The following is a 22,817-nucleotide window of genomic DNA, read 5'->3' on the forward strand; positions in this document are numbered from 1 at the left end:
CTGGTTTGGGGGAACCAATCAGCTCCTGTCTAGTAATCCTGTTTGTCTTTATATTTTAGTCCATGGCCGGGAGATGAGGAAAACCTCCGAGGATTGTCTCACTTTGTCTCCAGACTGGAAAGTAGAAGATGAGGACATCACACAGTATAGTCCAGGAGAAAACCCGGCTCCCTGCAATGTCCATCTGGCACCACCCAGTGTAGATGGACCATCGGATTCCTCATATCCTGAGGAACCTCAGACTGGCCTTCCAACAGGGAAGAGCTTTCCCTGTACTGAGTGCGGGAAGGTTTTTCATCATAAATTCTTTGTTATTAGGCATCAAAGGTCTCACACGGGGGAAAAACCATATTCCTGTCCTGAGTGCGGGAAAAGTTTTTCTCAAAAGTCCCATCTTGTCAGACATCAGAGATCTCACACTGGGGAGAAGCCACTTTCCTGTTCTGTGTGCGGGAAATGTTTTTCACAGAAGTCCAGTCTGCACAAACATCAGAGATATCACACGGGGGAGAAGCCGTATTCCTGTCCTGAGTGCGGAAAGTGTTTTTCAGAGAAGTTCAATCTTTACAGGCATCAGAGATCTCATACAGGGGAGAAGCCATATTCCTGTCCTGAGTGTGGGAAATGTTTTCATTCTAAATTCCTTGTTAATCGACATAAAAAGACTCACACAAGGGAGAAGCCATATTCCTGTCCTGAGTGCGGGAAATGTTTTTCAGTGAAGTCCTATCTTTACAAACACCAGAAATCTCACACGGGGGAGAAGCTGTATTCCTGTCCTGAGTGTGGGAAATGTTTTCATTCTAAATTCCTTGTTAATCGACATAAAAAGACTCACACAAGGGAGAAGCCATATTCCTGTCCTGAGTGCGGGAAATGTTTTTCACAGAAGTCCAATCTTTACAGCCATCAGAGATCTCACACAGAAGAACCTCAGACTCTGCAGAACCAGGCCGGCCTTCCAACAGAGAAGAGGTTCCCCTGTAATGAGTGCGGGAAGGGTTCCCGGTGTAAATCAGAGCTTAATGCGCATAAAAGATTTCACACGGGGTGAAGCTGTATTCCTGTCCTGAGTGCGGGAAATGTTTTTCAAGGAAGCCCAATCTTCACAGCCATCAGAGATCTCACACAGGTGAGAAGCCGTATTCTTGTTCTGAGTGCGGGAAATATTTTTCAAGGAAGTCCTATCTTTACAAACATCAGAGATATCACACGGGGGAGAAGCCACATTCCTGTCTTGAGTGCGGGAAATGTTTTTCACAGAAGTCCAATCTTTACAAGCATCAGAGATCTCACACAGGGGAAAAGCCATATTCTTGTTCTGAGTGCGGGAAATATTTTACAAGGAAGTCCAGTCTTTACAAGCATCAGAGATCTCATACAGGGGAGAAACCATATGCTTGTCCTGAGAGTGGGAAATGTTTTTCAGTGAAGTCCCATCTTTATACACATCAGAGATCCCACACAGGGGAACAGACATATTCCTGTTTTGAGTGCGGGAAATGTTTTTCACAGCAGTCCCATCTTTCCAGACATCAGAGATCCCACACAGGAGAGAAGCCACTTTCCTGTCCTGAGTGAGGGAAATGTTCCTCACTGAAGTCCTGTCTTCCTGTATATCAGGGGTCCCACACAACCCTCGAGGTGTATTAGTGCCTTGAGTGCGGGAAATGTCTTCTAGATGAATGTTGCTGGACATCCCAGCTCTCGTGGGGAAGAAGCACACCTTGATATACACCTCAGATATACTCCATGGCTGATCTTCATCATGGAAGAAACAGTTCATTAGGAGATCAGAGGTCCCCAAAGACATGGATGAAGTGTGGGACCGGGTTGGCCATTGATGGTAGAAGAAGAATAAAAATGGAGTCCTGCCCTGTGATTGGCTGAGTCTATAAATTGTTGAATGAATGGACCGTCATTCACCCAGACGTGACCAGTTTGGTCCATACTTGAAGGAGAAGTTCCCCTTTTCGGGCAGAATTTCCCTCCCATAATACACAGAAGCGTTCTCTGATGCCGTCTCTGGCCCGGCCGTCCAGATGGGCTTTCCTCTCCCCTCATCCACAGGACCATCACTTGTCTGTCAGTTTATTGGAACAGATTTTCAGATTGCACATTTCCTGTCCATGATATCTCAGCATTCACTTCCTGTAGGCCACTTCCCAGAAGTCTTCATTTCCTTGTTGCATCACAGAAAGGGGTGTGACAGGGCGTGTTCACCACTCTGGACCACACCTCCTTCATTATAATACCTTCCTATACAATCTGATTGGACAATCTCCTTTAGATCTCCCACCAGGTATGTAGTACAGGGGCAGACAAAGTCCAGGGCAATGAAATGTGTGTACCCCATTATAAATGTGCAAAGAAAACAAATAAAAAATGGCAAACGCATGTAAACGCATAAAACACAGAGAGTGATAAAAGTGATGATATAACTGTTGAGAAAACAAATAATAGGAAAAATGCAGCCCAACTAAATGTGTAGAACTTCCTATAAATGTGCAAAGAAAACAAGAAAATCACAAACTGGCAAACGCATAAAACACAATGAGTGATAAAAGTGGATAAAGTGCAATAAACCCCGACTTCCCTTGTCCATACAGAGCTTCATAATCCATCGTTCCCCTTTAAACGTCATAAATACTATAAACGCATGTAAACGCATACACATAAAACTAATAGAAACAAACACAGAATCCATAAAAGTCCCGAATTATCTAGTGAGAGATTTCTGTCTTCCAAGTATTGTGTTCTGTGACATGCACACGCCATGAATGCTCAATACATAGTTGCTGACGTGCCCCACGCACGGTGCGTTTCAGGCCCCATTCACACCCAGAGTAGAGGGAACGCAGGTTTTTTGACACACGTAGGGCGGCCCATTAATTGCAATGGGCTGTGCTACATGGCAGAGTAGCTCATGGGACATTTTGGCGGGGTGCGTGTTGAATATTTTTTACTGCGTGTGTAGTGATGTGATCATTTTTTTGCCCATTTTCCAGTGTATACTTCTGTTATGCAGTGTTTGTTTTGCCCTTTTCCAATATGGCTCCTATGCTCTCTGTGCACTGAGGATGAGGTCATCAGAGAGAGCACTTGTGGAAGAGAGAGGTGTGGATTTCCTGCAGAGAGAGCTCAGACTGTCAGTGTTGCAGCCTCCCCTCACTGAGACATGCAGAAAACACTGTTAATGCTTTACTGTTCCTGTGTGGAAGATACTTTATGTTGGATGGTCACTGAATGTGATTTCTCCAATACATGGACTGTCATATACAATGCTGTGTGGATTACTGTCTATGTGGATGATACATTTCTCAGTTGGGATTTCACTTGTTATCCAAAAGCCCCAATTGAGTGGAGGAGCTAGTGCTTGTTAGAGATCTTGTCCTGATCACACAGATTATAAGGACTCTGTTCCTGAATTTTATACAGGTGGGGCCATCATACCCCAGTAGCAGCAAGGATTGTACAAAGAGCGCTACACGTGTTTTGCTGGATTTGTTACTCGTTTTTTAATGTGGTAAAATATGTTCTTGTTTCTGTGTTGCGTGTGCCGTTACCAATTAATGACACTGAAAGGACAAATAGGTCACTTTAGGTGTATAAAGGGGCCATACACTATACCATCTGATTGTACAATCTTCTTTAGATTTACCAAAACAATATAATAGGAGGACCTTCTATCCGATCAGGCTGGCCCTTGCACTACATCAGGGGTGTCCTGGGGGCTGCATGTGGCCCCAGGGAATTTAGCATGCAGCCTGAGCCCATCTGGGGTAGCCAGGCAATAAACATGGGGAGAGTTCCCAGGGATGCTGTGAAGAAAACATTGATGGGTGAAAGGGGTGTACCAATGAGGTCAGTGCAGGATTTGTGTCCTAATGAGATCAGCTGGTAATCTACTTCCTGGTCTTACTGGATCCTCCGTCCTCTGTCTACATTCCAGGAAGTGAAAACGATTTCTAAGACATTGACCAAAGACTAAGGTAAGGCCTTGTTCTCCAGACCAGAGACATCTTGTATATTTGTGCAGTGAGGCACATGAATGGTGTATTGGTGCAGAGGGGGGGATGGATTCTAGAAACAAAGGTGACCTTAGCCTGTAACTTCATGCTGCTCGTTGGCTCCATATAGTGGCTATAATGTTGTATTGCACTATTTTTACTGATGGGTTCATTTCAGAAGAAATACTGTATGATGGTCACTAGATGGCGCTGACAATCAGAGGAAATCACTGTGTTACTTGAACTATGGCTCATATTTCATGGCTGAGTGAATGTTTGTCACAATCATCCAGTGAATTTCCTATGTATAGACCCCTTAGTGTCCTTGGTGAGGATGGCTTCATACTAATACCTGAGCTCATACTCCCACACTTGTGACTACAGGAGACATTGAAGGAAAGAAAGTTCTCTAAACCAACAATATTAATCCTGAATTAAAATATGACATTGGACCATCAGAACCAGCGCTGTCCAAATGCAGTATCTTCCATTTTATATCTTTCAACCCGCTTAGCAAATATCCTAACAATATTTCACTTCCCCCATTCACACAGAAGGGATGTTTCTGCACTTTCCCCAGGATAATCGCTACGCAGTCATTTATGGATCCATGGCAGGAGATGTTTCTATGAAGACGGGAAGTATGGAGCAGAGAAATGAAGAGACCTCCCAGCAATGTTATTACCAGGCTGCAGCTAGGGGGAGCTGTAATGTCACCCCAGCAGAGTGATCCCATCTAGCCCACATTAACCCTCTCACTGCCAGAGCTTTTTCTGCATGATTTTGCACACATGGGAAAATGCAGATTTGGGTCCTGAAGATGAGATAAACCCCCAAACATCTATTCTGTGACATCAGAGGCCCTGGAGAATAAAATGGTGGTAGTTCCAGTTTTGTATTCCACATTGTAATGGAACCAGACCCCGACTGCAGTAGGCAATTTTCGTTAGACTCCTGCTTCCCTGTCCGAACACCATCCATGGACCCCACCGCTGACCATACAGGAAATAGCACCAGACTCTTCTTAAGAAAGGAAGTGGACGGCTTTATTTTAACACAAACACAAGATATATACTCAGGGCTGGGAAATACAACCAGGAACAGGAAACACATCAGCAGGCCGACCCATCAGGGGGAAGGGCTGCAGGAAAACACCCCCCACCAAACCAAGACACACAATAGAACAATGGGATGCAGCACTTGGCAGTGAACAATGGACAACCCCCACACCAATACACAAACATTACATCCCATAATAGTTTGCTAGAACACTGGGATGCAGCTTCATGGCAGAGAACAATGAACAATCCCCACACCAATATTAGACCATTTCACCCTGTACCCCTATCAGGCACAGGGTTCCTTACACATAAGAGGAATATGGGGAGCTGATACAGGGGTCCCCCCACCCCCAAAAGTCACTCCCGTCACACCCATGATTAAGCTCAATGATTTATCAAGATTAAATTTCAGTAAATAAATACACTAAATGTAATATTAGAGCACACAAACGCAAGATTTTACTCATTTTTTGTGGGGTAAAATATGAGGTTGTGCCGACTCAATAGACACCCAACATGCCCATCCTTGGAATGGTGTGTGCTGATGAAATGATGGAAAATGTTGGTGCCCTAAAACCCCCCCGAGGTGATCATTAACCCTTGTGCTGCCATGGATGGGTGTTGTACTGACCTATAGAACTGCTTCCAGCTGGCCAGGTCAGTATGACGTATGTCCATGGCTTTCCCCTTCTGCTATAACCTCATGGTCTCCTGAGCTTCCCTCCACTCCACAGACCCTCTGCCTGTCCTCTAGGATGGTTCCCTGCACCTCTAACATCCCCCGTCCGCACCGATCCCCCCACGCAGCACCCATTGCTCGCCCACAGCACAGATCTACCTTTAGCTTCCCTGCTGCTGGCCTATTATCCTCTCCCTTCCCACCAGCTTCAGCTACTGCAGGGGAGCTACGGGGAATCAAAATGTCTAAATATTTCCCCCTGCCGTTCAGACTCCCCCCTTGTCCTTAGACCTCTTACTGATCCCCTGAAGAACCTTCCCTGCAGTGCTGCTGGACGGCTTCCCCTCTACCCCCGCCCATGGCTGTAGCTGCTGCTGGAGTGGAAGATCAGTGTGGTTTTCAGGATGGAGAGTGGGGGTGGGCATGTCATGTTTACCAGCCCCTTCCTGAATGAACACAATGAGTGATCAGTACCAATCCCTCATGTGGTCATTCATCACTGAAGCATAGTAAAGAGTGTTTTCTGTGCTTTAGTTTCATGAATGAATAGAAGCTTCTGTACAGTAGACTCCTATTTATTCATCTACAGTGCAGCTGAGGTTGCATTGAGGACTCTGAGGATTTCTTTAGTCCTCTGATATCTAACCACCCCCCTCCCCCACAAAAAAATAAATACAATAAAGTTATAAAAACAATTAAAATAATAAAAAAGTGGGGCCTCATCCTTACAGAGCACATCACAGCATAGACCCATGTCAGGCCTTGTTCACCCGCATGTGTATACAGCGGTGCTCTGTGTATCCCTGTACAAGCAGTCCCATTGATGCCAATTGGCACGCAGCGGCTGCACACACACAGCTGCTGATCTCAATCTGACATCCATATGGATGCATGTCCCAGAAGTCACACTGTCTGCATTCAGGGCTGTGCACCCTCATGGATGTCAGGGTGGGGGCAGCAGCTGTGTCCTCCATGCAGCCACTGAATCCCCAATGACACCAATGGGACCGCACAGCACGTGTCCATCACCGTGTGGGGAACCGAGGCCTGGCAGGGCGTACACTATAGGATTTCCTGTGTGAACGAGGCCTTAGTAGGACTATAGCAGGAATGTTGTACGTTGTGTTGTGTTTATGTCTCTAATAATGATTTTAGTGTATTTTTTATAAAAATAGAGATTGGATAAATGTTTGCCCAACTATTGCGGGTCTAATATATCTGTAGCACTTTTTATTATTCCACTGGTTCTATGCTTCCAGAAAATGTCTGGTTTGGGGGTCATTTACAAATTCTGGAAATATTAAGTGAAAAATTATAACCTTCAGATTTTTAGACTAAATTGCACATTTACAGTTTTGTAAATATTTGATTTTCACCATTTCCCAAAAAGGCGCAATCTAAAATGTACAAATATTTCTTATTGATTACCGCAGTTCAGTTTTAGATTTAGTGGGAAGTTAGCGGGAATTTTGTGAGTTTTGTTGTTTGTCTCGGCTAACAATGACTTTTATGTATTTTTTTAGTGAAAATATATATATATTTTTATTAACATTTGCACAAATATCACGGGACCTGAAAAATCACTAGCACCTTCTTTTATTCTACTGGTCCTAAGCTGTCATAAAATGTACAGTTTGGGGGGTCCCCTTCTTTTTATTCTACCTGCCTTATGCTTTCAGAAAATGTACGATTTAGGGGGGGTCACCTTTTTATTCTCCCACTTCTATGCTTTCAGAAAATGTACGATTTAGGGGGGGTCACCTTTTTATTCTCCCGCTTCTATGCCTTCAGAAAATGTACAGTTTGGGGGGGAGGTCACTTTCTTTTTATTCTGCCGGTACTATGCTTTCATAAAATGTAGTTTGTGGGGGGGGCAAATTCTCTTCATTCTACCAATCCTATGCTTTCAGAAAATGTGTGATTTGGGGTGTCACCTTCTTTTCATTCTGCCCGTCCCATGCTTTCATAAAATGTACGGTTTTATACATTTTGGAAACTGTAAGTGAAAAATTATAATTTTTAGACAAAATTGCTCTTTGACAGTTTTGTGTAGATTTGATTTTCTCAATTTTCAAGGCTGTTTGTAAAAAATAAAAAAATGGAAACATTTCAAAAATGGTCTGACCACCTGAGTTTAACCGCCTCCTGCCCACCGTACAGAGAAATGAGGGATGGGCGGGAGCTCTCTTGTTCTGGGAGGACATATGACATCCTCCCACTCTATCTGCACATGCACACCCCCGGGGACACAGTGGATCACTGATCATAGTAAACAGCCAATGATGTAGGCTCTACCATGTGATCAGCTGTGTCCAATCACACCTGATCACATGTAAACAGGAAATGCTGCTATCGGCAGTCCTCTCCTCTACACTTTTAATCAGGGCAATGATCATCAGTGCAGCTCCATCAGTGCTGCCTTTCAGTGCCCACCTTTGCCTCCAATCACTGTACATCAATGCCAAATATCAATGCCCATCAGAGCAGCCTTTCAGTGCCCACTAGTGATGCCTGTCAATGTCCATCAGTGCCTCCTCATCAGTGCAGTCTATCAGTACCGATCAGTGCTGCCTATCACTGCTGCCTATCAGTGCCCATCAGTGCTGCCTTTCAGTGCCCATCAGTGCTGCCTTTCAGTGCCCATAAATGCCTCCTCATATGTGCAATCTATCAGTACCCATCAGTGCTGCCTATCAGTGCCAGTTGGTGCTGCCTATCAGTGCCACCTATCACTGCCAGTCAGTGTCACCTAGCGGTGCCCATCAGTGCTACCTTTCAGTGCCCATCAATGATGCCTGTCAGTACCCATCAGTGTCACCTATCAGTACCATCTATCAGTGCAGCCTCATAAGCACACATCAGTGAAGGAGAAAAATGACTTATTTACATTTTATAACAGAAACTTTTTTCAAAATTGTGTCATTTTTTAGTTTGTTTAGCAAAAAATAAAAGCCCCCCGGTGGTGATTAAATACCACCAAAAGAAAAGAAAAGAAAGCTCTATCTGTCTCAAAAATGATTAAAAGTTGGTGTCATTCAAAGTGTGAGAGCGCTGAAAGCTGAAAACTGGCCTGAGCAGGAAGGGGGTGACAGTGCACGGTAGGCAAGGGGTTAAAAGGGGATCTCAGGGCCCGGCAGAGAAAGGGTTAATGCACAGGTTGGATCTGATCTGCGCAGCCAGCGGTTCTGGTACTAGAATGAATGGGGGAGGGGGGTGACATCCCTGACATGTTCCATAACAAATCAGAAAGCAGGAAGACTGGACTCCATGGCATTGACTCATCACAGATGGGGGTTGTATAGAGCCATGACCCATTTCAGGAAGACATCACCTAGACCCCAGTGAGTTAGGGTGGGGGGTAGATAGGACCATGATGGTGTCTCATCTGCTTTGTACATATCCAAAGAAAGCAGCATCTGTTCTGATCTCTGATGGACTCGATGGTTGAGGAGGATTGTGTGTCAGACATTGTCGGCTGCTTGTCTATAGGGAACAAAGCCCACTTAGACTTTATAAATGAGGAGATTTGGGGATAAATTCAGCCATTTAGATAGAAATTGGATGAGGATTTAGACATCGACATTTAGGAAAGAGATGGGATGGAGATGAGTCCAGGACGGGGTGTCCTTATCAGGTTTGATCATCTTTACTCCCCCCAGGATGAAGGGATTGGGGTTCATGGGCAGTTTTTTGGGGATCAGTTTGGGGCCAACATTGAGGTCTGTTCTGTTTCCTCCAACTCTGCGCTGATGTTATCTCTTTTATAGATTTTATATTTTAGATGAAAACAGAGCCTCAGTCATTCCATAACAAACCTTCTAGTAGCAACAGATCCATGAGGCCAACAATTTCCTGAGAAGAATATGCAGCAACATTGCCACTGGAAGGTGGAAGGAATGAACAGAATCCACACGTTCCTACTAGACTCAAGCTGAGATGATACAAAGAGATCTTCACGTGTGACATTGTTACAGAAGAGCAGTCAGAAAAATGGGATTATAAAGAGCTGACACTCAGAAAGTCAAATCATACATATGAATATATATATATATAGCTCAAAAAAATGAAAGGAAGACTTTTTAATCAGAGTCGACCACCAAGCCAATGAACCTCCTGGGATATTGATCTGGTCAGGTAAGTAGCAGAGGGGGTTGTTCATCAGTTTCAGCTGCTTTGGTGTTAATAAAGAGAACAACAGGTACACTAGATGGGCAAAAATGAGACGACCCCCAAAACAGACATGGTTTTACAGGTGGAGGCTGTCACAATCATGCACACAGAGATGGGCGCGGTCATCCATTCTGCTCCAAACAACTACATTTTGGTATTTCTCTTAAACTCCCAAATCAGTCTCTCTCCTTCGATTTCCCCCCTCCCTCAGGAACGCGTTCAACGTACCTTGCTAAGGGGCTGTCTATACAATCCTCTTGCCAAATAAGGCTTGGCTTGTCCATCGTGGGAAGAGGTTTTGTGTAGGAAAAAGACGCAGTTAGTTCTTGTGAGGAGTCAGACAAGTGAGGACCGTTCAATATAACATCTATCGGAGAGAAAGCAAAGGAGAATCTCACGGCAACAACGAAACCCAATGAGAGACCAGAAACCCCTTTTTTAGCTCATCAGACTTGAAACTGCTAACCCCAGACATTTATTTGGCAAGTACTTACCTAAACTTCTTTCTGTTATCTGCTATGCTGTATTGCTCTGTGTATATATATATATGATACATCTTCTTCCTAAACTTCTTTCTGTTATCTGTTTGCTGTGCTGTATTGCTCTGTATATTTATATATATATATATGTTACATCTTCTTCCTGTAAATATTTCTACTGCACCCTTTTGACCTTTTAGTAATAAATCTTACTTTCTGAAAGTGTTGAATTGTTTCTATAGCTCTTAATTGCAATTTACGAGTCCCTGCTGTGGGCAGCACAGTGGCTTAGTGGTTAGCACGTCTGCCTTGCAGTAAATGGGTCATGGGTTCGATTCCTGACCATGGCACCTCCTGCATGGAGTTTGCATGTTCTCCCTGTGCTTGCGTGGGTTTACTCCGGTTTCCTCCCACACTCCAAAGGCATGCTGGTAGGTTAATTGGATCCTGTCTAAATTGACCGTATTATGTGTATGTATGAATGTAAGTTAGGGACCTTAGATTGTACACCCCTTGAGGGTTAGGGACTGATGTGAATGTTCAATATAGGTATATATGTTGAAAGCATTGTGTAAATTGACAGCGCTATATAAGTACCTGAAATAAATAAATGAGTGTTTAACCCTCTGTATAACCGGTCTGTAGAGATAGCGGTATACTGTCAATTAACCAATCATCCTAGTGTATTGCTGAGTTTCCTCTTTCTCTGTATAAAAAGGAGGTGGTGGCAGTGTGAAGGGTTCATTGCATAATTAACCTGACCCAGTAACAATCGCATTCAGGCTGCCGGTACGTTGATCTGTGGTCCATTAGTTTGAAAATCGTTGTGCTGGGTGTGGCATTGTTACGCACGTGACAGCATGGTTTTAGATTGGCTAGTCCTTCGGTCACGAGTTTGGTGAGAGGGGTTGGGGTCTGACGCCATGCTCATCACAGAGGCCACTGACATTTTTTCCCTAATCATCTTTTCTGACTGTTCTTCACTAGTTTTGCATTTGGCTAGGGTCTGTGTCACTACTGGTATCATGAGGCCATACCTGGACCCTACAGAGGTTGCACAGGCAGTCCACCTCCTCCAGGATGGCACATCAATACGTGTCATTGCCAGAAGGTTTGCTGTGTCTCCCAGCACAGTCTCAAGAGCATGGAGGAGATTCCAGGAGACCATCAGTTTCTGTTGGAGAGCTGGACAGGGCCATAGAAGGTCCTTAACCCATCAGCAGGACCGGTATCTGCTCATTTGTGCAAGGAGAAACAGCACTGCCAGAGCCCTATAAAATGACCTCCAGCAGGCCACTGATGGGAATGTCTTTGACCAAACAATCAGAAACAGACTTCATGAGGGTGGACTGAGGGCCCGACATCCTCTAGTGGGTCCCATGCTCCCTGCTCAGCACCATAGAGCAGGATTGGCATTTGCCATTGAACACTAGAATTGGCAGGTCCACCAGTGGCACCCTGTGCTTTTCACAGATGAGAGCAGGCTCACCATAAGCACATGTGACAGATGTGAAAGGGTCTGGAGAAGCCGTGGAGAATGTTATGCTGCCTGTAACATTGTTCAGCATGACTGTTTTGGTGGTGGGTCAGTGATGGTCTGGGGAGGCATATCCATGGAGGAACATACAGACCTCTACAGGCTAGACAATGGCACCCTGAATGCTATTAGGCCATTGTCAGACCCTATTTTCCACCTGGTGCAGTGGGTCCTGTTTTCCTCCTGGTGCATCACAATGTCTGGCCTCTTGTGGGGAGAGTATGCAGGCAGTTCCTGGAGGATGAAGGAATTGATACCATTGAATGGCCACCAAACCTAAATCCAATAGAACACCTCTGGGATGTCATGTTTTGGTCCGTCCAACTCTGCCAGGTTGCACCTCAGACTGTCCAGGAGCTCAGTGGTTCCCTGGTCCAGATCTCAGAGGAAATCCCCCAGGACACCATCGGTCGTCTCATTAGGAGCCTCCCCCGACATTGTCACTCAGGCATGCATACAAGTACATGGGGGCCATACAAACTACTGAGTATCATTCTGAGTTGCTGCAATTAAATTTCAGCACAATGGACTCGCCTGCTGCATCACTTTTTCACTTTGATTTTCATGGTGTCTGAATTCAGTCCTCTGTAGAGCAATCATTTTCATTTCTTCAAACAATGGGGCGTCCTTACATTGCCCTGTCCATATCACTATACATATTCAGCAAGAGAGTTTTCCCCATTGAGATCTGATGGGTTTTCAAAGTGTTCCTCTCATTTTTTGATCAGTATATATATATATATATAAATATATATATATATATATATATAAAACGTTTTCCATCATCTCAGTGGCACGCCCCATTGTAGGGCTGGACATGTTGGGTATCTATTGACTTGGCACAACCTCATCTTTTATATTTTACTAACAAATTGGTAAAATAATGTATTTGTGATCTCAAAAATTCAAAACTATCACCATTGTATTCTCCAGGGCCTCTGATTTCATGATATATAAGTTTGGGGGTTTAACTAATCTTCAGGCCCAAAGTCTGCGGTTTAATATGTACGCAAAAGAAAAATGCAGAAACAGCTCTGGCAGTGAGAGGGTTAATGTGGGCTAGATGGGATCCCTCTTCTGGGGTCACACTGTACACATTAGAGCGCCCCCTAGCTGCAGCCTGGTAATAACATTGCTGGGAGGTCTTTTCACTGCTACATACTTCCCACCTTTATAGAAACATATTCTGCAGCACAGTGGCTCAGTGGTTTGCACTTCCTCCTAGCAGCACTAATGTCATTGATGCTGCTATCCCAACCACTTCCCTACCTGCCTGGAGTTTGCATGTTCTCCTTGTGCCTGCGTGGGTTTCCTCTGGGTACTCCGGTTTCCTCCCACACTCCAAAGACATGCTGGAAGGTAATTGGCTCCTGTCTATATTGGCCCCAGTATGTATATGTATGAATTTTAGGGACCTTAGGCTGTAGGCTCCTCGGGGGCGGGGACTGATGGGTAATATGTAAATTGATGTCCCTATATAAGTAGCTGTAATCATCTAGGAGTCTGTTCATAAAACAATTGCACAGCAATACACCCGGTGAATGTGCCTGTCATTCCCTCTGTGTGAATGGGATGGGGGGAGTAGAGGGACTAGGCTCTGTGCTGGGCGGGGTGAATGGTTTCCATGGATATAAAATGGAGAATACCACATTTGGCAATAAGATGGTTCTAGTTTCTATGATACTTAGCGCCATCTAAAGGCCAAAAAAGTATGTCATTTATTTATTGACTTTGTAAAATCATCCTTGCCCCTAGGTGGATGCTGCACCCATCCCCCGCCGGATCCAAGTGTGAGGACTCAGCGATCATGTGATTGCTGACCATGAGTTCTCACAGCCGTTCTGAGCAGAGAGTGGTGACTGTCAGTCACCGCTCTCTGCCCTGCCCCCCCCCCCACACTCACTGGGCTGTGGAGGGGGAGGGTGCGGCTGGTCCAGACTCTGATGTCGGGATCTTTCCCCAGCCTGGACCGGCTGAGTGACGTCAGCTGACAGCGGGCTTCACCTGAAAATGGGTCACAGGAGTTCAGAATGAACTGCACTCCTCTGATCCACAGGAGAAGTACAGACAAAAGAGCTTTGCCTGAACTTCTCCTTCAAAGAATATGTTCCTCCAACATGTCCTTTTCCTGATCTGTGCCGGCTGTCCCATGTCCTGGTATGAAGACATCTCCTCTTCTCTCTGTATTACTTCCTTTGTGTGAGATCCCCGGAGATCCTGCCAGTCCCTCTGATTTCCTATTAAAAACTGACCACACTAGGCATGAGAGCTCAGCATGGTCAGTGCTGTAGCTGTGCTGGGAGCTCAGTCTGCTCTCCTCCAATCATCAGACTTGTCTTGACATCTTCCCTCCCTGCACAGGCATTCACTGGGAAGACCAGTGAACTGAAGACAAGTGATCACATGAACAGTAGTAAGGAAGACGTCACTTCCTGATATCATTGCTTACTACTAGTGAAATCTGTGACTGATCACCGAGGTCACATGTTACAGGGCTATTCCCAACAGACTTTTACCATGTGACAAGCTGTGACCAATCACAGCTCTCACATTATTTTTCAATGGCTGCAGGAATGCAGCCGGAGAGAAGGAGAAATTATTGATTTTACAGCCTTTATGGGTGTAAAAAAACATAAATAATAATATAAAAAAATAAAAATTTAATTTTTTTTTTGAAAAATTATAATTTTTGGTTATCCACTAATTTGTTTTTTTTTTTACTAAAAAGATATCTGAATACATTTTGGCCAATATTTATGAAGAAAGATTATTTATTTGCAACATTTTATAAGAGAAACACTTTTTTACAAAGTTTTTGGACATTTTCATTTATATAGCAAAAAAAAAAAAAAATTCCAGCAGTGAATAAATACCACCAAAATAAAGATTTATAGGTCTCAGAGTGCGGGAGTGTGACCTCAGAGTGCGGGAGTGTGACCTCAGGGTGCGGGAGTGTGACCTCAGAGTGCCGGAGTGTGACATCAGGGTGCAGGAGTGTGACATCAGGGTGCGGGAGTGTGACCTCAGAGTGAGGGAGTGTGACATCAGGGTGCAGGAGTGTGACATCAGGGTGCAGGAGTGTGACCTGAGTGCGGGAGTGTGACCTCAGAGTGAGGGAGTGTGACATCAGGGTGCAGGAGTGTGACCTCAGAGTGCGGGAGTGTGACCTCAGGGTGCGGGAGTGTGACCTCAGGGTGATGGAGTGTGACCTCAGAGTGCGGAAGTGTGACCTCAGAGTGCGGGAGTGTGACCTCAGAGTGCGGGAGTGTGACCTCAGGGTGCGGGAGTGTGACCTCAGGGTGCGGGAGTGTGACATCAGAGTGTGGGAGTGTGACCTCAGAGTGCGGGAGTGTGACCTCAGAGTGTGGGAGTGTGACCTCAGGGTGCGGGAGTGTGACCTCACAGTGCGGGAGTGTGACCTCAGAGTGCGGGAGTGTGACCTCAGGGTGCGGGAGTGTGACCTCAGGGTGCGGGAGTGTGACCTCAGGGTGCAGGAGTTTGACCTCAAGTAACACAGAGATTTCCTATGATCGCCGGCTCCATCTAGTGGCCACAATGAGATGATTTTTCTGAAATATCTCCATCAGTAAAACTAGCCTAATATGATATTATGGCCACTAGATGGAGCCAATGATCATAAGAAATAAAATACAGCCAAAACTCCTCCCAGCTGGAGAATGCCGGTCACATCCGTTCAACATTGTTCTCCATAGACCTCCAAGTGTTTGTGAAATCTCCCACCACAAAATATACTCAGCCAATCACAGGGCAGGACTCCATTTTTATTCTTCTCCTGCTATCAATGGTCAACCCGGTCCCACGCTTCATCCATGTCTTTGGGGGCCTCTGATCTCCTTATGAACTGTTTCTTCCATGATGAAGATCAGCCATGGAGTATATCTGAGGTGTATATCAGGGTGTGCTTCTTCTCCACATGAGAGCTGGGATGTCCAGCAACATTCATCTAGAAGACATTTCCCGCACTCAAGGCACTAATACACCTCCAGGGTTGTGTGGGACCCGATGTACAAGAAGACAGGACTTCAGTGAGGAACATTTCCTTCAATCAGGACAGAAAAATGGCTTGTCCCCCGTGTGAGATCTCTGATGTTTGTGCAGACTGGACTTCTCTGAAAAACATTTCCCACACTCAGGACAGGAAAACGGCTTCTCCCCCGTGTGAGATCTTTGATGTCTGACAAGTTTTGATTTTTCTATAAAACATTTCCCACACTCAGAACAGGAATACAGCTTCTCCCCAGTGTGAGATCTCTGATGTGTGTAAAGATTTGATGACTTTGAAAAACATTTCCCACACTCAGGACAGGAATACGGTTTCTCCCCTGTGTGAAATCTTTGATGTTTGTGTAGAATGGACTTCTCTGAAAAACATTTCCCACACTCAGGACAGGAATATGGCTTCTCCCCTGTGTGAGTTCTCTGATGTTTGTACAAACTGGAATGCTCTGAAAAACATTTCCCGCACTCAGGACAGGAATATGGCTTCTCCCCTGTGTGAGATCTCTTATGTTTGTGCAGACTGGAATTCTGTGAAAAACATTTCCCACACTCAGGACAAGAATATGGCTTCTCCCCTGTGTGAGATCTCTGATGTGTGTAAAGACTGTACTTCTCTGAAAAACATTTCCCGCACTCAGGGCAGGAATATGGCTTCTCTCCCGTGTGAGATCTCTGATGTCTGAAAAGATGGAACTTTGATAAATAACATTTCCCACACTCAGGGCAGGAAAACGGCTTCTCCCCCGTGTGAGATCTCTGATGTGCGTGAAGACTAGCTTTGTCTAAAAAACATTTTCCACACTCAGGACAGGAATACGGCTTCTCAGCTGTGTGACATCTTCGATGTGTGTAAAGATTTGACTTACTAGAAAAAGATTTCCCGCACTCAGGACAGGAATACGGCTTTTCCCCCGTATGAGATCTCTGATGTCTGTAAAGATTGGACATCACTGAAAAACATTTCCCGCACTCAGGACAGGAATGTGGCTTCTCTCCTGTGTGAGATCTTTTATGCACATTAAGATAGGATTTAGAACGGAATCCTTTCCCGCACTCAGTACAGGAGAAGTTCTTCCCTGTTGGAAGGCCGGCCCGGTCCCGCACAGTCTGAGGTTCCTCCGGATACGAGGAATCCGATGGTCCATCTACACTGGGTGGTGCCGGATGGACATTGGAGGGAGCCGGGTTTTCTCCTGGACTATACTGTGTGATGTCCTCATCTTCTACTTTCCAGTCTGGAGACAAAGTGAGACAATCCTCGGAGGTTTTCCTCATCTCCCGGCCATGGACTAAAATACAAAGACAAAGAGGATTACTAGACAGGAGCTGATTGGTTCCCCCAAACCAGGACTCCGCCCACATCAGGCAGCTTGGTCTCCAAGGAGCTTACAATTCCACCCTCAAGGGAACTAGGAAATGGCTCCTCTGATCTCCTACCAGGTCATTTCTTTATTCATGGACCTTAGTCAGAGAGTGAGGAAACAACCAGAACTGTCTTTTATAGGAGGGACAGTGATGAGGGGATTATAGGACGAGGGTCCCCTTCCCCTCTATCACTCATCGCCATCTTCCCAACACAAGAAGTACTGCACTTCCTTATTTAGTCCATGATTTGGTCATGAAGAACAGCGGGGCTGAGCCCCACCAGAGGTCAGAGAGTGAGGAAGGGGGTAGAACAACCAAGATGAAGACTGGACTGATCCTGAAGACCACCATCATTGGGGTATTGACTCCTCCCTCATTATCACTTTCTGTTTAAGGGTCCAAAGTTGGAGGATGTTATCACATTATTATCACCATGTAAAAGTCTGTGCTCCAATCACATCATCCGATATAAAATGTCCAGCTGGGAGGAAATGGGGGAACAAAAGAGAATCCATATTATGTGTATATATAGCAGTGGGGGGAGGGGGGGAGCAGAAGTCAGGAGTATGGAATGTACAAGATAGAGTATATAGTGCAGGGGTCAGGAGTATGTAATGTACAACATAGAGTATATAGTGCAGGGGTCAGGAGTATGTAATGTACAACATAGAGTATATAGTGCAGGGGTCAGGAGTATATAATGTACAACATAAAGTATATAGTGCAGGGGTCAGGAGTATGTAATGTACAACAGAGTATATAGTGCAGGGGTCAGGAGTATGTAATGTACAACATAGAGTATATAGTGCAGGGGTCAGGAGTATGTAATGTACAACATAGAGTATATAGTGCAGGGGTCAGGAGTATGTAATGTACAACATAGAGTATATAGTGTGGGGGTCAGGAGGATGTAATGTACAATATAAATTATACAGTATAAGGGTCAGGACTCATAATATTGATATTCAGCAATCAGTGGAAGATTAAATGTTTACTGTAGACAAGTTGCAGAGATCCCACACTGCTGCCTCCCATCTCCTGAGACTGCACTCAGTGACTTGGGTCTGAGACTATACAGACATATCCCTCCACCCGGAACAGGTGACAAATACTTGGAGAATTGCTATTTCACCTCCATGAGGCCGAAGATCAAAAGAACATGTCCAGGTGCCTAGGTCTAGTAACACTTATGATGTAATGAACATTTTTCTGCCAGCTGAACCCCAGAACCTCCATAAATCCAGTCTAGAGACATAAATTGTGTCTGCAGCACAGAGAAGGAAGATTATCCGAGAGAAATCCAGGAATACAGGACGGGGAACACAGCTCAGGAAAGTGACCAGGGGATTACAGGCTGATATCACCCAGTCCCCGCCCTACTCTGGACCAATCAGTGAGCAGTATGGGTGGAGGAATGGATTTAGTGTTCATGACCCACCTGTGCTGATCTCTGTAGGAGTGTCCTCCTCTATAAATGTCCCCGTTATTCCATCCTCCTCCATAGACTGCTGATCATCCCTCACATACGCCTCTTCTTCTTCTGCTTTCACCTCAAATTCTATATCGATTGGATCTCCACTCTAAATCAAGAAAATGAGAGAAAATATCATCTGTAAAATGTAAGATTTATGATTGTGACATCACACACACAATCCACACATTGTCTCCCTTCACAGAAGCAGATCACATGTGATATGTGGGTACATTTCCCCTAAATACCGCATGCCATCCTGAAACTGTCCATTTCCTATCCCGTGTTGCGGTATTGACCACAAACACTGAACACGCTCAGTAAATACCGCATGAACAGGCGTTACATTCACAGAAGGAAATAAAGAATGAAATGCATGCGGTCATTAATTAGTGGTGGAGACATGCGGCATTCAGGAAATGTGTACTGCTTGGTAAAGAGTGGGCGGCCGCTGGCATCCTTAACAACCAGTAAACAACATGGTTGTTAGGGAGCGAGCGGCCGCCGCATCCAAACCAACCGATAAATCTGAAAAAAGAATTACTGGAAAGGAAAAATTAAGAAAATGTTGTGGGGTCCCCCCTTTGGGGGGTCTAGTATGGATTTTGAGGGGGACCCCTTGCCAAAATGAAAGAAATACATACCAGACCCCTATCTGAGCATGCAGCTCGGCAGGTCAGTAAACAGGGGGATGAGAAAGACACCCCCCCTCCTGAAACATACCAGGCCACGTGCCCTTAACATGGAGTGGATGCTCTGGGGCAGGGGGGCTTTGCTCCCCAGAGCACCTTGTCCATGTTGATGGGGACAAGGGACTCTTCCCTACAACTCAGGCTAGTGGCTGTGGGGGTTTGCAGGCAGAGGACTTACAAAATGTAACAAGGGGGCCCTCAGATCCCTCACCCCATGTGAATGAGTATGGGGTACATGGTACCCCTAATTAGTCACCACAAAAAAGTATTCTGTTATATAGACAGCAGGCAGTATTTGACAAGTCCTTTATTAAAAAAGCAAAACTAAATCAAAATGTTCCCCCGGTGTAGATCCATCATCAATCACGATGCTCGCTGTCACCGCTGACTCGGAAAGAAAAGCTCCGCTCCCAATGAAGACTCCCCTCTGTCTGACAGCTCTGCTGCCTCCTGCCACTAAATATACTAAGGGACGGTGCCACTTGGTGATGTCACTGACCGGGGCATGTTGTATTGGTGATGTCACTGACCGGGGCATGTTGTATTGGTGATGTCACAAGAGGGCAAGGCCACCCAGTGATGTCACAGGGTGGTAGCGCTCCTTGGTTTATTTAGAAGTGGGAGGTGGCGGAGCTGTCAGACGGCAGGAGGGGAGCTTTGTTTTTTCTTCGAGTCAATAATGACAGCGAGTATTGTGATTGGATCATTGATGGATCTACATCAGGGGGATATTGTTCTTTATTTGTGTTTTGCCAAAAATGACTTCGAGTTTTTTTACACTACACTTTTTTTGGTGAATGAATAGCGGTGCTATATACAGGTGTAACTCGAAAAATGAGAATATGGTGCAAAAGTTCATTTATTTCAGTGCAGCAACTTAAAAGGTGACACTAATATATGAGACTCATTCCATGCAAAGCAAGATAGTTCAAGCCGTGATTTGTCATCATTGTGATGATTATGGCTTACAGCTCATGAAAACCCCAAATCCACCATCTCAGAAAATGAGAATATTCCATGCAATCAATAAAACACGGATTGTACATAGAACAATATCGGACCTCTGAAAAGTAGAAGCTGCATATGTACTCAGTACTTGGTTTGGGCCCCTTTTGCAGCAATTACTGCCTCAATGCGGCGTGGCATGGAAGCTATCAGCCTGTGGCACTGCTGAGGTGTTATGGAAGACCAGGATGCTTCAATAGCGGCCTTCAGCTCTTCTGCATTGTTCGGTCTCATGTCTCTCATCTTTGTCTTGGCAATGCCTCATAGATTCTCTATGGGGTTAAGGTCAGGCGAGTTTGCTGGCGAATCAAGCACAGTAACCAGGTTTTGGTGCTTTTGGCAGTGTGGGCGGTGCCAAGTCCTGCTGGAAAATGAAGTCAGCATCCCCATAAAGCTCGTCTGCGGAAGGAAGCATGAAGTGCTCCAAAATCTCCTGGTAGACGGCTGCGTTGACCCTGGACTTAATGAAGCACAGTGGGCCAACATCAGCAGATGACATGGCTCCCCAAATCAACACAGACTGTGGAAACTTCACACTGGACTTCAAGCATCTTGCAGTGTGTGCCTCTCCATTCTTCCTCCATACTCGGGGTCCTTGGGCCTCTCCATTCTTCCTCCATAATCGGGGTCCTTGGGCCTCTCCATTCTTCCTCCATACTCAGGGTCCTTGGGCCTCTCCATTCTTCCTCCATAATCGGGGTCCTTGGGCCTCTCCATTCTTCCTCCATAATCGGGGTCCTTGGGCCTCTCCATTCTTCCTCCATACTCGGGGTCCTTGGGCCTGTCCATTCTTCCTCCATACTCAGGGTCCTTGGGCCTCTCCATTCTTCCTCCATACTCGGGGTCCTTGGGCCTCTCCATTCTTCCTCCATAATCGGGGTCCTCGGGCCTCTCCATTCTTCCTCCATACTCAGGGTCCTTGGGCCTCTCCATTCTTCCTCCATAATCGGGGTCCTTGGGCCTCTCCATTCTTCCTCCATAATCGGGGTCCTTGGGCCTCTCCATTCTTCCTCCATACTCGGGGTCCTTGGGCCTGTCCATTCTTCCTCCATACTCAGGGTCCTTGGGCCTCTCCATTCTTCCTCCATACTCGGGGCCCTTGGGCCTCTCCATTCTTCCTCCATAATCGGGGTCCTTGGGCCTCTCCATTCTTCCTCCATACTCGGGGTCCTTGGGCCTCTCCATTCTTCCTCCATACTCGGGGTCCTTGGGCCTCTCTATTCTTCCTCTATACTCGGGGTCCTTGGGCCTCTCCATTCTTCCTCCATACTCTGGGTCCTTGTGCCTCTCCATTCTTCCTCCATACTCGGCATCCTTGGTTTCCAAATGAGATGCAGAAGTTGCTCTCATCAGAAAAGAGGACTTTGGACCACTGAGCAGCAGACCAGGCCTGTTTTTCTTTAGCCCAGATAAGACGCTTCTGACGTTGTTTGTTGTTCAGGAGCAGCTTGACAAGAGGAATACGACATTTGAAGCCCATGTCCAGGATCCGTCTGTGTGTGGTGGCTCTTGATACACTGACTCCAGCTTCAGTCCACTCCTTGTGAAAGTCCCCAACACTTTTGAATGGCCTTTTCCTGACAATCCTCTCCAGGCTGCAGACATCCCTGCTGCTTGTGCACCTTTTTCTTCCACACTTTTCCCTTCCACATAACTTTCTATTATTGTGCTTTGATACAGCACTTTGGGAACATCCAACTTCTTCTGCAATTCCCTTTTGAGGCTTTCCCTCCTTATGGAGGGTGTCAATGATGATGTCAGGTCAGCAGTCTTTCCCATGATTGTGATTCCTACTGAACCAGACTGAGAGACCATTTAAAGGCTCAGGAACCCTTTGCAGGTGTTATGGCTGAATGAGCTGATTAGAGTGGGACACTTTGAGCCGAGAATATTCCACCTTTTCACAATATTCTCATTTTCTGAGATTGTGGATTTGGGGTTTTCATGAGCTGTAAGCCATAATCATCACAATGATGACAAATCACGGCTTGAACTATCTTGCTTTGCATGGAATGAGTCTCATATATTAGTTTCACCTTTTAAGTTGCTGCACTGAAATAAATGAACTTTTGCACCAGATTCTCATTTTTGTCAGAAAGAGATGCTTAGTGAGTGCTATCCCAAAAAAGGTTAATTATACAAGCTGCTGAAACACCAAGAACAAAGGTAACCAAAAAACCTCCAGAAATGTATGAGTCAGGAATATGCAGGTGCAGCGCTCAGAAATAATAAACACTTATAATATACACATCCTCTCATTATATTAACAAGTGCAAGAAAGTGATATCACCGTATGGTGATTAATAGTGGTTAAATAGTCCCAAAATG

General features: G+C 45.4%; 1 protein-coding gene across 1 annotated transcript in view; it reads right to left on the minus strand.

Moving 5' to 3' along the window:
- Window positions 1-22,817, minus strand: part of LOC149445473 (uncharacterized) — a gene marked incomplete at its 5' end in the record, with an annotated part of 164,533 nt that overhangs the window by 127,961 nt on the left and 13,755 nt on the right. The window contains one exon of the mRNA XM_089653775.1: window positions 16,076-17,171. Coding sequence (XP_089509901.1) covers window positions 16,076-17,171 — 1,096 coding nt within the window. The remainder of the gene's footprint in view (window positions 1-16,075; window positions 17,172-22,817) is intronic.

The sequence above is a fragment of the Staurois parvus genome, unplaced genomic scaffold, assembly GCF_062004578.1.
Source record: "Staurois parvus isolate SC_StPar_1 unplaced genomic scaffold, SC_StPar_1.0 ptg000720l, whole genome shotgun sequence".
Lineage (NCBI taxonomy): Eukaryota > Metazoa > Chordata > Amphibia > Anura > Ranidae > Staurois > Staurois parvus.